At 32.3% G+C, this 13,930-nt stretch overlaps 2 protein-coding genes across 3 annotated transcripts; one reads left to right on the top strand and one right to left on the bottom strand.

The window, feature by feature from the left end:
- Positions 1–333: 333 nt before the first annotated feature.
- Positions 334–6,281, bottom strand: LOC143054343 (uncharacterized). 2 transcript variants are annotated; one of them, XM_076227333.1, is made up of 2 exons: positions 6,241–6,281; positions 334–2,838 (listed from the first exon to the last, which is right to left on the bottom strand). In XM_076227333.1, the coding sequence occupies exon 2, from the start codon at positions 2,810–2,812 to the stop codon at positions 2,129–2,131; it is 684 nt and encodes a 227-aa protein (XP_076083448.1). In that variant the 5' UTR covers positions 2,813–2,838; positions 6,241–6,281; the 3' UTR covers positions 334–2,128. The 2 variants fall into 2 exon arrangements, with proteins under 2 accessions (XP_076083448.1, XP_076083446.1); XM_076227331.1 differs by lacking the exon at positions 6,241–6,281 and adding an exon at positions 4,893–5,123.
- Positions 6,282–9,755: 3,474 nt separating this feature from the next.
- On the top strand, positions 9,756–12,546 carry LOC143054342 (uncharacterized). Its single transcript, XM_076227330.1, has one exon. The coding sequence runs from the start codon at positions 10,366–10,368 to the stop codon at positions 11,350–11,352; it is 987 nt and encodes a 328-aa protein (XP_076083445.1). The 5' UTR covers positions 9,756–10,365; the 3' UTR covers positions 11,353–12,546.
- Positions 12,547–13,930: the final 1,384 nt, after the last annotated feature.

Below are 13,930 nucleotides of genomic sequence, written 5' to 3'. Positions count from 1 at the left end.
TCTTAACAGGTAGAAGCTTGATGTGATTCTTAGCACAAAAATATTTTTGAAAAAACATAAAAGATTTATTGATTTTTGGTGTTTAAATGCCACTTTTAAGCACCGCATTTAGGCTTTTTCGTGGTCGTCAGTTTTTAATGGTGGTGGGAGTAGCAGTGCCTGGAGAAAACCACCAACCTTCTATAGGAAAACTGACAATCCTATCAATTAAGGTTGGAGTTGAACTCCAACCTCAGTGTTGACTGGCTAGTGATTACAGTAGTAACTACTTAGACCACTCGGCCACCAAGGCCCCCTAAACATAAAAGAAGCTGGAAATGAAAAAAAAACACAAATATTTGATAGTTTATTGAAGCAGAAGAATGTCATAAAATACCACCAATAAATAACACATACATAATAAATAAAACAACAGATGTACAACTTAACCCCTCAAAATAAAATGTAGGCTTCTCTGAACATTTGATAAATATGTGAAATAGGGTAGGCCAATCTTTTTTTACTCCCTGAAAATACATGTGTTTTTATTTGTAAAAATATAAAACTTCATTTTACTTATTTCAATATTATAATGTAAAAGTATAGATACACTGCTAATATTACTGATTTTAAAGATGTTAGTAATTACAAGTTTAATAATTTTAATTAATTATGTATAGAACCCCAATTTAAAAAAAATGTCAGTTTCAATTTTGCCATGTCCATCCAGCTTATTTTTTCCCCATCACTGAAAACTTCTCAAATTATTTGCAAATTCCTCAATGGACTTTCATACATAAAGGGTTGCATTCATGAAAAATGTATTTTAAATATTTGAATTGAGCATGTACATTAAAGATCATATTGCAAGAGCATAAACAATTTACCACTTTGCATATTCAGTAAACACAAGTCAAAAATCAATTTTGCTGATGTGGAGTTACTTGTTGTGAATCAAAGTAATTGCTGGTGATTTGTAAGACTGGCACTCTTATTTAAATCTCTAAATATACTTACAATTAAATATGACCCAAAAAATACTACTACTTAAAAAAAGGTTTAGCAACACAACTTCTGACTGAAAAGAAGCATAGTCTTGATTTATCTTCAAAGTTTGTGTTTTCTTATTCTTCAATTATCTGTGTATTGGAAAGTACGAGTTATGTTTATAAAATTTCAGACACCCACACTGTTTGAAAACTTTGAGGGAAGAGGGTCAAAATTAAATGTCACAATTTTAAAAAAAATTAAAAAGATTGCTGTTACCCTCAGGTTGTGGGGACTATTTTTTTTATAGAACTTTAATAGAGAATCTGTAGAAATATATAAATATCTATGCGCCGTGGACAAATATTTAACCATAGAGCTACTTTAAGACCAGTAGAAGCATGCTAAAAAATTAAACATCACAGGCTCTATGTCCTTTAAGTTCATTAGGAGAAAACTGATTCTGGCTAGAATAGTTTATTAATCTGTCTATATGTTTTGTTCTAGAACTTGGTATTCTTCTGGAGTTGATATGAGCTATTATTTACCAAAACATAAATAATTCAATAAATAGAAGTATACTATGTGTTACATGTGATGTATATTTCACAATTAATGTGAGTAAAGATTACGTCTTGCTTTTTCTGTTTAGAAAACCTTCATAGTCACGTCTCAACTTACTCAAATCAGTATCATAATGTAAGAAAAGGAAAAAATAAAACCTCATGTGTAACAATTTGACCCTAGAGTAAGACATATTGAAAAACTGTTTATACACAATACGAAAAAAATGCATTTTAAATTACGAAAGCAACTCATCTGCAAGCAGCATTTAAAGAATTTGAAATAATTAACCCCAGATTTTTGTCCTTTCTTCAAAAAGTCACAATAATTATAAATAAACAGCTGAATTTACAGTAAGCAACAACAGTTACATACCAACCTTGTTGGTCTCTGATGAGATACATTGTAAATTGTTATGCAGTGTTTGAATTTGTTTGTTTTTGAATCCTAATGTTTATTTATATAATTATTTTTTAAAGAGAATTTTTTTTGTTAAGGCTTAAATATTTTTTGCAAAGTTGATTTTTTTCTGAAATTAACTTTATACACACAACAACTGTAACAATTTTGTTAAATAGTACCTAGTGTACACCTATTATTAGCTAACTTGATCATAAACATGCATATTTTCTAAATTCCTAGAAACGTTTTCCAATTCCTGTTTTTCTTTAGCGTCTGGAACTTTTTCAAATATTTCTAACAACCTAGTTCTTGCTAATTCAATGTTTTCTAATGACCTAGATCTTGTAAGATTCTCGTTAACTTTTACACCTTTAATTGGTGACTCGGAATTAGATTTTGAAAGACCAGGAACACTTTCTTCATGGTGGATAACAGTTTCTGGCATAGAATTACTAAGTCTCCACGGTACTTCGTAAGGTTTTTTGTATCGATTTTTCCTCACTAGTGACCGTTTAATTAATTTCATTTTCGCTCGAGGTATAGAAGAAGTAGGTGTATCCTGATATGGATCGTTATTTACAGTTCTGCTGGACGATGGTGAATTTGGATCAACGACAATATTTTCACCTGGGTCTAAAGTCGGATAAAAAGTTCCAAATGTTCCAGAGGATATGTCGCTAACGTAACTCTTATCGATCTGTAAGATATGAAGTGACCTAGATTCTGTTGGCTCACTCCTTGTCCTCATCCGTTCGCGGAGATACTGTTTACGACTGTTTGTTACAGAACTCAGCATCCCAAGCTCATCCAGTGCCGAGTCAACGTCCATCTCATTACCTGTTTTCTTACAACAATAGCAAGAAGTTGAACCACCATTCATGGTTTGTCAAAATACCATAAACTAACCTAAAACAAAAATTTTAAAAATAAGGCATTGACGTGAAATAAATCTACATGTCTATTAATACGTACCCTTTGCTGAAAATAGATTTTGTTATCGTAGCGGCTACATACATTGTAGGGCTACATTGATTTATGACTATTGAATGTGTAGCTAGCCTAGCTGCTGCATACATATTGATAGCAGCTAGGCTAGCTTCTTGTTCAGTAAACAAAAATCTATGTAGCACTACCTAGCCACTATGATATTGAATGCAACCCAGGTGTTTTGGATATATCAAACATAAATAGCTGGAATATATTACAAATGTAATTGATTTTTCTGACAAGAGATTTTAATCTAAACAGAATTCAGCTTACACTAGGTTCAATCTATATGGGTTTCACAGTACATTGTATTGATATCATGTAATTTATTTATACAAATTGTGACTTGGATGGAGAGTTGTCTCATTTGCAGTCATACCACATCTTCTTATATCTATATATGTAATTTAAATCAGCAGAATTCAGACTTTGAAGCCCAATTTTATCAAATTAAACACAGTTCTTCATGTTCTTTAAATCTTTCAGTTTACCATCTAAATTTACTAACACATCTAAACATGTTCATATTCTCCCTTCCAAAGTGTCTTCTTTTGCATGTTTTGTAGAAAAAAATGTACATTTGTAACACCAAAGAAAGATTACGCAATCGCAAAAATTAGTGGCAGTATAATATATTCATGTGCGAAAGTGTTCTGGAACAAATACATTCTCTAGTTTATATTAATAGACATTTTAGTCTTTTCGTGTTGAAAATTTCAATCAAAGAGATAACATAATTCAAGGAACTTTTGTAATGTTTAACAAATAAAATGATAAAGCTTAAGATAAACATTTGAGCAACTGTATTTTAAATAAATAAGTCTAGTGAACCAACAACTTCATAGCCTATAAGGGAGCTACCATTTGATTTTTATGGGGGGGGGGGGAGGGGGCTACGAGTTTTGAGTAAAAAAAAAGGCAGGATGTGACACTTGCAAAAAAAAAAGTCAGGACGACAATTTAGGTAAAAAAAAAGTCAGGATAAACTAAAAAAAAAAAGGCAGGACCGAACAGAGTGAAAAATAAAAAGGCAGGACAGAGATTACAGCTAAAAAAAAGGCAGGACAAAATTTTTCATCCTAGCCCCCCCATAAAAATCAAATGGTAGCTCCCTAAGCAGTTGTAGCCTAGATTGCTTAGATGACAAATGAAACTGTCAAGCTGCACCAGGTTTTAAGCCTTCCATTTTAGTAAGAGTAATATATATCAAGTATTTGGTAGTTATGTTTTTTTTATTTGTTTCATTAAAGATGACGCCATGTTTCATTGTTTACTTAGATTTAATAATAACAATGCATTACTACCATTTTATTTTGTATTTCATCATGTTCATTATATTTTCATGGCAAAAATTCAAAATTGTTTGGTAATCCAGTTTTTGAATTGGCTATTCCTCATTAACTTTTTTTTTTGGTTGTAAAACCTTTTCATGAAGATCCTTCCCAGGCTTATACTATAGACATGATAGAGGGGTCTAAAAAAACTCTAAATAAACCCAACATGTCAGTTTACAGGGACTAGACGTCATTTCCAAATTAATAAGAAGTGGGACAATGTCAATGGTAAGAAATAGTGTCACGATGTACAATGAATTTAATGTTATTTACGTTGAGAGTTTAAGTTAGTTGCACAATTTTTTCTTCGCATGGGCTTTTTCTCTATTAATATTGCACAGGCACTTGTTTCTTTCCATAGGAAGGTCGACTATCCATCTAAATGAATATGGATAGACTTTCCCATGGATAGAAACAAGTGCCTGTGTAATATTGATAGAATGTCTACTAAGTGGCTGTGGTCATATTACACAAGCGATAAGCTGATCTTAGAGACTAGGGATTTCAATTTAGTTTTCATCTGCATAAATTTTGTCTAAAAAATCATACTAGAAAAAAGTAAATAAAAAGAAAAAAGGGGGAGAATGTTGTCATGTTTTTGATTATCATGATTCATGGTCGTATAAATCTATTTCATACTTTTCATGTCAGATAGGAACATTATTCTTGTAGTTTTATATATATTCTCTGTAGTATAATTGGAAAAAGAAAGTGGCGAAAGCTTGTATAAAAGTTCACAGCCTCTTTCTTCAGAGAAGTCAGGAATGTTTATGTTTTTTGACCGCCAACGAATGAGGTCAATTTTTGGGTCGAACTAATTACCAAGCACAGAAATAACCAAATACCAACAAATGAAGAACGGTCCAATTCACGCTGTGTATTTTGATTCATGGCATACATTTTCATCGGCACGGATATATAATCATGCTGGTATTACAAGTTGGCAATGAAACAGGAAAATAATGAATTTTATTAAAAACACGAATAATTGAGCATTAGAGGGACAATAGAGAAAACAAAGTTTTGAATTCAAATATTAAAATTAAACTTTAAACATTAAGTTTGTGACATACAAAATAAGTAAACAATATAACTATAATTCACATATATATATATATACACAATCATTCATTTACAGTAAAGCTGGATTTGTTTTCAAATTTCAATCCAAAAATTTTCCTATGCTGAATAAAGTTAATCAAGTTACATACGAATTTCAAACCTCACCCCGACAATACCTGTATTTAGCATATTTACAATGTTCCTGTTATACATATATAACCATAATAACTTTAGTGCTAATATCAAGCCCTATGAGGTTCTGGATGGCTGGTGTTTCCAAAATAGAGAATACCAATTAAATAAACAAGTAATTTAAAGAGAAAAAATTGCGAAAAATCTAAATAAAAGATAATAATATGGTGCAATTCAAAGCATTCAAAATAACTGTGGAAAACAATTAAAAGAATATGTTGATGAAATATAAACTGATTACAAAAATAAATGATGTACAGAAAAAACAAAAAAACAAAAAATCATATGATTGTAGAAAAAAACAATAGAGAAATCATTTCATGAGAATTTCACAGAATATTAAGCGTTATATTTAAAGATACAAACAAATGGCCTAAACATTTAAAGACTCCAGAAATAAAGGACCCACATTAAGATCCTCATATATATGAAGTAGTGTTTTATTAGGTTTTTATAAAACTTATCGTACACTCAATGTGCTTCAAAACATGAAAAAGGATAACATAAACTACTAGAGACACATGCAGCTACTGCTGATGAAATTACCCAATATTGATTATACAGCTCCTCGCGTTTTTCGGTACTCAAAAATCCTTGACCTTCTAATATTCGGCTTTGAGCGTATCCGATGAAGGTTAATCCAAAAAAGCTATTCGAACGCATACATCCATACAGAGTTATTTTCAATTTTACGTCTTGAATTCAGACAAAAACAGTTTTAAAACATACTCACAAATTCAGTCATAATTTGCCTTTTAACGTCTTAAAATTAAACATTCAAACGATTTTGTGGTCGTGTTTTTCTTTTTCTTTCTTTTGGTTACATGTATATATCTGCCAAAAATCTTCGAGATATTTACATTTAGGATTTTTACTTTATTTACAAAATTCAATTGAAATTAACACTGTCACAATTACAAACAAGCGAAAACAGGATTTCATTATCTTTTCAACAATTTATGCAATAGATATCAAGGTTTAACGTAATCCGAATTAAGCCACAAAGTGAAGTCTTATCCCGACCTGTTTTAACTTGGCCTACTGAACAAATGTCTCCTACACTCTAATTGTATTAATAACTAATCACAACATAATATTTAAGGACAATTAACTTGAAAATCTGGTATTTCTTAATATCAATGAATATAAAGTCTACAGGAACCCAAACTAGAGCCTTATTTACTTAAAGAGAATAACTTTGAAATAAGGAAAAAAATTACTAAATTAAGGGTAAGTGACCATATTTTGGAAATTGAAAGGGGTAGATACAAAAATATAAAAAGGGAAGAACGTTTATGTCAACATTAATGTTGTCTAAATAAAATAGATGACGAAGAACAGTTTTTATTTACATGTACAAAAAATAAAGATTTGAGATTTGAATTTTTGCAGAAAGTTAGAAATATCTATTCCGATATAGATAATATGGATGATTTGGATAAATTAGTTTTATGTCTTTCGTGTCCGTCAATTATGCAGTATGCTGCTCCATTTGTTAAAAAGTCATGGTCACAGAGGAGGGTGGACTCAACAACTGCATGATAGTTACATATACGGTATATATATATATAATGTTTTGTTCTTTTGTTATTTTTGTATGATGTATTGTGTTGATTTATTATATATGCCTTCAACCCCATTGGGGTACAAATGTGCATTTATTCAATAAACTTTATTAAATGTGAATATGATTTTCTTTGCAAACTTCATCAATTATCGGCAATGGAAAGGGCTATAAGCTAACACGCACAATACAACAATGGTATATATAAGTCCCACAGTCTAGAATTGAAAGAATCTACATAGATAAACAAAAAAACATAGTCATGATAAAGAAATTTTAATGGAAATGGAACTAATTTCACAAATCTGAAGATTGTTTTTTGAAGATATCAAGTACTAAAATTAGAACTGATGAGTTTACCTTTTATCCAACTATATCATATGTAGCTTATTCTTATGTTGTACGGTAACATCACTGTACCAGGTAAGGGGAGGATTGAACGCTTGTAATATAAAAAAAAGATATGTTTTCCAATGAGACAACTCTTCACAATAGACCAAAATGACACAGAAATCAACAACTATAGGTCACTGTACGATCTTCGACAATGAGCAAAACTCATACCGCATAGTCAGCTATAAAAAAAAACCGAAATGAGAATGTTAAACAATTCAAACGAGAAAACTAACGGCCATATTTATGTAAAAAAAAATTAACGAAAAACAAATATGTAACACATAAACATACGACAACCAATGATTTACAGGCTCCTGACTTTGGACAGGCACATACATACATGATGTGTCGGGTTAAATATGTTAATGGGATCCCAACCCTCCCCTATAAAAACTCCGCAACATTATTTTTGTGGCTGTCCTAAGTAAGGAGTCTCTAGTTAAGTAATTGTCGTTGGTTTAAGTCTGTTATATTCGTTTTTCGTAAATCGTTTTGTTATGAATTAGGCCGTTAGTTTTCTCGATTGAATTGTTTCATATTTTCCATGTCGGTTCCTTTTTTAGTCGACAATGCATTAGCTTGAATAATATCTTGAAAACTTTAACAGATACTGAAAATCTAAAAGGAACCGGCAAAACTTATGATAAGATTGTTAAGATCTACCTACTTTCTTTTTGTGCCAAAATTATCAGATGACTCCTCAGAGAATAATTGCCCTTAAATGATGTTTTTTTTTAATATAGTTTTCATACCAAGAATATGGGTGATCCCGCAACCATGACACAAAATCAGTTCATGTATCCCGTAACCATGACACAAAATCAGTTCATGTATCCCGTAACCATGACACAAAATCAGTTCATGTATCCCGCAACCATGACACAAAATCAGTTCATGTATCCCGTAACCATGACACAAAATCAGTTCATGTATCCCGTAACCATGACACAAAATCAGTTCATGTATCCCGCAACCATGACACAAAATCAGTTCATGTATCCCGTAACCATGACACAAAATCAGTTCATGTATCCCGTAACCATGACACAAAATCAGTTCATGTATCCCGTAACCATGACACAAAATCAGTTCATGTACTGCAAAAAACATGCAAAAACCCAAAACCCAAAGAAAAAGTCTTTTCATTGTTGTCACGGTATTCATCTAAGCCATAATGAGACCTTCAACACGGAGCAAAAAGTCTCTCACCTCATTGTCAGTTGAAGACCTAACATTTTATCTTGTTATTTTATATGTTGATGGAAAAAATGATAAGCAATACAAGTTAAACACAAATACCATGCAAGTGACCAAAACAATAAGCCATGATAAGTTATTGCCCTTGAATGACAATTTATTATAGATTATTTAAGTGATTTGCCTGTTATCCCAAACAGGTAGAAAGAAACTGCAAAAACAAACAGGGAATTTCTATACTAGTGAGTATAGAAAGTCCCCGAAACAAGTAATCCCATTAACTGAATTAATTGGTTGATCACTTTATGAGTTATTTAAGCCTATATAGAAACGACGTGTTTTTACTAATTTTGAAGTTTATTGTATACGACGATGTCACCTTCAATCGTGAAATTGACAGCGTATGATATATGCAAATGCAATCGAATGATCTATCACAAGTTGCGTTAAATTCGACCTTCAATCGTGGAATGGACAGCAGGGAGACGCCATCCAATCAAAATTGACGTTTAATCCGACCTTTTACCGTGGCATAATTGGCAGCGGAAGGGCAGACGCATCCAATCATAAGTCACGATGGAAGTGACGTTGAATCAGACCTTCAATCGCGAACTGTCAGCAGACAGACGTCACCCAATCAGAAGTAACGTTAATTGTCATATTGATTAAGAAATGTGTCCTCATAAACGTTAAGTCTCATTAGTTCTTTGAAATTGGTTTAAAAAAAAATGAAATAAATGAGTATTATACATTAATTTATATAACCCTGACGAGATCTTTTGATTAATTTATAAATATAGTAAACATTTGACCGGGTTTCAAAAATGTATTAATGGTTTTTCTTTCGTAATGCGTTTTTAATCTCAGTGTTAAGTAGATTAATATGATAAATTAAGTTTTCGTGACGGTTACAGCTAGATTAGATTCAAAGCCAAAATTAATATACTGGTAACATATTTATAAGTGACAAACTTCCATCCAATTGGGCATATATTGATATAGATAATTTAAATATATATATTTGATTGTTCACATGTCGATTTAAATTTAAAAGATTTAAAAACCAAATTGTTCTGCGTAGAGATAACGGTGTTGACTATACCCCTTAGAAACGGATGGGTGAACCGGAAGTGTCACCTTTATATTGTCACCTGCACACGATCAAAGGCTTTTAAAAGGATCAATAACGTGTTTAATAGGATCAATGAAGCCAATACACAAATCGTTATATTTGGCAATACACTATTTGTGTGTAAGCTCATCGTAGGACTGAAATATGTCTGTCAATATCCTGGGATAAAAAATGTGTACATTGAAAATCAATGTCACCGCAAAAAATTAAGAGAAGATCGTTTTAATCTGTTTAGATTTTTTGAAAACTGTGGAAGTGAATGAAAGAAAGAAAATATTGGATTTTAAAAGCTTTACAAATAAGACATATTTGCATTTCTATGCTAAGGTAAACTTTAAAAATTTGTGACTGAGGAACTTGATAAATTAATCAATATCGTCATATGCAGTTGTGGATTAGAAATCGAATGTGAGTGACATTGGTGTATGAATAGTGCAATGAAAAGAACAGCGAATGGATTAGGAACGGATTTATTGAACAGTTGTATTATCTACTGACGACCCAGACTCTACTTAGGAACACTTATCAATAAGGTAATTAGCTAATACGAAAGACAATTTAGTGTCGATATGGCTTCGTCATTCTTAGGGCCCGAATCTCCGAGGCCGTATGCCGTCATTTCTGAAGGATATAGAAACAGACTTTGCATCCCAACGTATTCAAGAAGTGAGCAATATGACTTTGGAAAGGAATATGACAATGCGTTTTATAATTTATTACAGAAATATACCGATTTAGACACCACGGACCGTTTTTGTTACGTAGGTGACGTCAAAGAAAATTTTGTCGAGAAAATTGCTGACAAGTTTTGTCTACTGGAACCTGTGATGACTGTCATACCCGGTCATTACAGCTATGTGGAGACTGACAACCAGAAAGTTCTCTCCCTTAGAATTGCACAAACTGGCGCCGAGGAATACTTCCGTCAGTTAAAGAAAAGTAAAGATTCAGACAAATTAGTGTTTGACAAAATTATGTTAAAAGATGCTATCCGATACTTTGAGAATCCCAAGGAGACGTATGCGAATATTATGGGATGCTTGGCTCCTGGTGGCCAACTCCTTATCGTTCACAGACCGAGCAACCTAAATACATTGCCACTATTTGGTGATGCCAAAGAGAGGCTGGAATCCAACGAGACGCCTTATATGGATATAATTAATGACTTGCAAGAATGTAAACTTGACATTCAGTGGGAAATGGAATGCCTGCCACTGATAATTTCAAAACGCAAGTGGTTTTCTATGTTGAAGGAAAAATTTCCTCCAATGATGGAAATTATGAGCGACTCTGAAATAACTTCCGGTGTGCGTGAACTATCGGAGGGAATTCTAAAGTATGAAGGGGAAAATGTTGAACTAGTAGATAGACTTTTATTTATCTCCGTTTCAAAATCCAAACTTGATGAAGGATTTCCGAAGTTACACAGGTACGGACAGAGTGAAAATGTTTTCCCAGATTTGCATGATCTGAAGTTTTCAATGGAGTTGACGGAAGAAATCAAACCATTCGTGAGCAAAAAGAACTACGAACATAAAAAGACACAAAGACAGTAGCTAGCACTTTGTGTTGACTTTACGTTTGCTTTTTAAAGTTTAATAGATCTAATATTACCAAAACTTATCAAATTAGTCCAGTTCAAAATTTTTAGTGGGCGATTCAGTCATTTAGCGCTAAAAGTGCCTTCAGCAATATATTAACCGCAACTCAATTTCTACTTATTGTCCATTTAATTCTATTGTACTATATATATCTTGCCAAGTATGGTAAAAGCGAATAATTAAATGTTACGTTCCTCCTATCGTCTTGGACAAAAGCAGTGAAAATTTGATAATGGATTTTTGGAATTACTTCGCATTATTCAAAAATACCGTTAACACATCGTCAATAGATAAATAATAATGGTTTATTAATTTGGCAATCGATAAACCATATAACAAATGCATATAACAATGGGAGGGTCACATGGTATATGGAAACAATACAACATGTAATAGAATGGCCTAAAGCGCGAGAAAGGGCCAGTAAAACAATCATTGCGAAGTATGAAGGAAAATATTCTGGTCTACGTAAATTATAAATATTATGCAATTCACTTCGAGTCGAATCAATGGAATCACCATTTATGTAACAATAGTTTCGAAAAGAAAATTGCTTTGGTTTAAAAGAGAAGGAAACGGTAGTTAGGATTTCGTTTTTTATTATATCTTTAAGTAGCGTATGTGCGTACTTAGGCATAGATAGCTTACTGTTTGCAGCTTTAATTAAGAAAAAAAAAATACGTAGTCTTTTTTACCTTTGATAAGCGTGTGTGCTAACTTAAGCTTATGAAACTTATGGTGTGCAGCTTTAATTTAGAAAAGTCTTTTTTACTTTGATTTATTTAACAAAGGAGAATATAAAAATTTGCTTGCACTTCTGTTCGTTTCCTCGAACCCCAAATAATTACAATAAATTTGCCATTTTCAAATCCACAGAATTATGTATATAAAACAGTTTCTTGTTCGTACATCTTTATCAAAACAATTTTTGCTACGCCATTGGTCTAATATCCATTGCTTAGGAAATTGTCAGCGAGCCAATCAAACCGTTTTGTTTTGCTTCCAAATTATCACCAAATTTCTTAATCATTTATAAAAATATGTCTGTGATCAAGTTTATGCTCAGCGCTTGGTGCCAATTTTTATTTTTTATAGTTACTAGTCATTTTTGTGAATTTAGAAGTTTGTATGAATAAAAATCTTTTGTTGTTTATGTGTTAATACATCAAATATCTTCCCTATATGATCATTTCATGGCATGGCTGGAATCTTATACGGAATAAACCATTTTTAAAACGTTTCGGCCATTGGCCTTCTTCAGTTCTTTATTTGTCTTCACAACTACCTGGGTGACATAACATCTCAATGATTGAAAAAGAAAAAAAATGTCAGCCATGAATAGTTGTGAAGGAAAATAAAGAACTGAAGATGGCCTATGGCCGAAACGTTTTAAAAATGGTTTATTACTACAATAATGTAAAGTATGTTCCCTATTGGAATTTTTAAAACAAGGATCTTTAAGTAATTCAATGCCATAAGCAAGCCTGATCTTTCCCAAACACTATTGTCCCAACTTTTATAGGAGATCCATGAATGAGTAAACATCGGTGATGTTGATTTATTTGCATACTTATGGTGAAGATGTGGTGTACAGGTCAATGAGACAGAAACCCAACGAAAAGACTCAACGGAAAGGCATCTAGAGCTAGGTCGACACGCGGTCTTCAACGATAACCATATGTCTATATATGTATCACAAATTAAAACTAGACAAAGTGACGTCTCTGAAGTAACTGTGTTATAACAAAGTCAACGTACGACTTTCTTTGGGATATAATTGTGTCTGGGAGACACAATTGATCACCCTGCAGATGCAAAGTGTTATTTTAAAATACACAAAAGTTGAACATTCAAACTGTTAGAGTTATCCAGAACTATAACATGTAACTGCTTATACCCCAAAAATGACAAAGTTCAACTATCTCCCTAAAGTGAACATATTAATAAAAATCAAAACCCTGACCATATGCACACCTTCAATATATGTACAAACAGCCAGCAAAGTGAAAACTTCCTAGCATTCAAGCTGTAGGAGGAGCTATCCGGAAACCCTCCTCTTATGCAAGTAAATACTCCAAAAAATGATAAAGTTCAACTATCTCTAAAAGAGGAAATATTAATAAATATTATAACCCCGACCATATGTGCACACCTTCAATATATGCATGTACAAACACACAGCAAGGTGAAAACTTCCTTGGATTCAAACTGTAGGAGAAGTTATGCGAAAAAAATATATACCCATTATGGGACGGACGGACAGGGGTCAAACAATATGTTCCCAACTTTTAGTTTATGTTTATGCTATCAACACCAAATTCTTCAAGTAACAAAAACACATAAAATATATCATGTCGTGTAACAACCGATGACGTTATTTATGACTACAATTTAATTAAAATACTGATTATGTGTTCAAGGTTTGAAGGTAAAACCCCAAACTTAGACGAGTATGTACTCCGTACAAACATTCCATGCACAAAATAGATTGACCTATTGCTTCTTGTATCTGAGAGAAAAACACCTATTTACT

The sequence above is a fragment of the Mytilus galloprovincialis genome, chromosome 12, assembly GCF_965363235.1.
Source record: "Mytilus galloprovincialis chromosome 12, xbMytGall1.hap1.1, whole genome shotgun sequence".
Classification (NCBI taxonomy): domain Eukaryota; kingdom Metazoa; phylum Mollusca; class Bivalvia; order Mytilida; family Mytilidae; genus Mytilus; species Mytilus galloprovincialis.
This window is presented reverse-complemented; position numbering and strand designations above follow the sequence as displayed.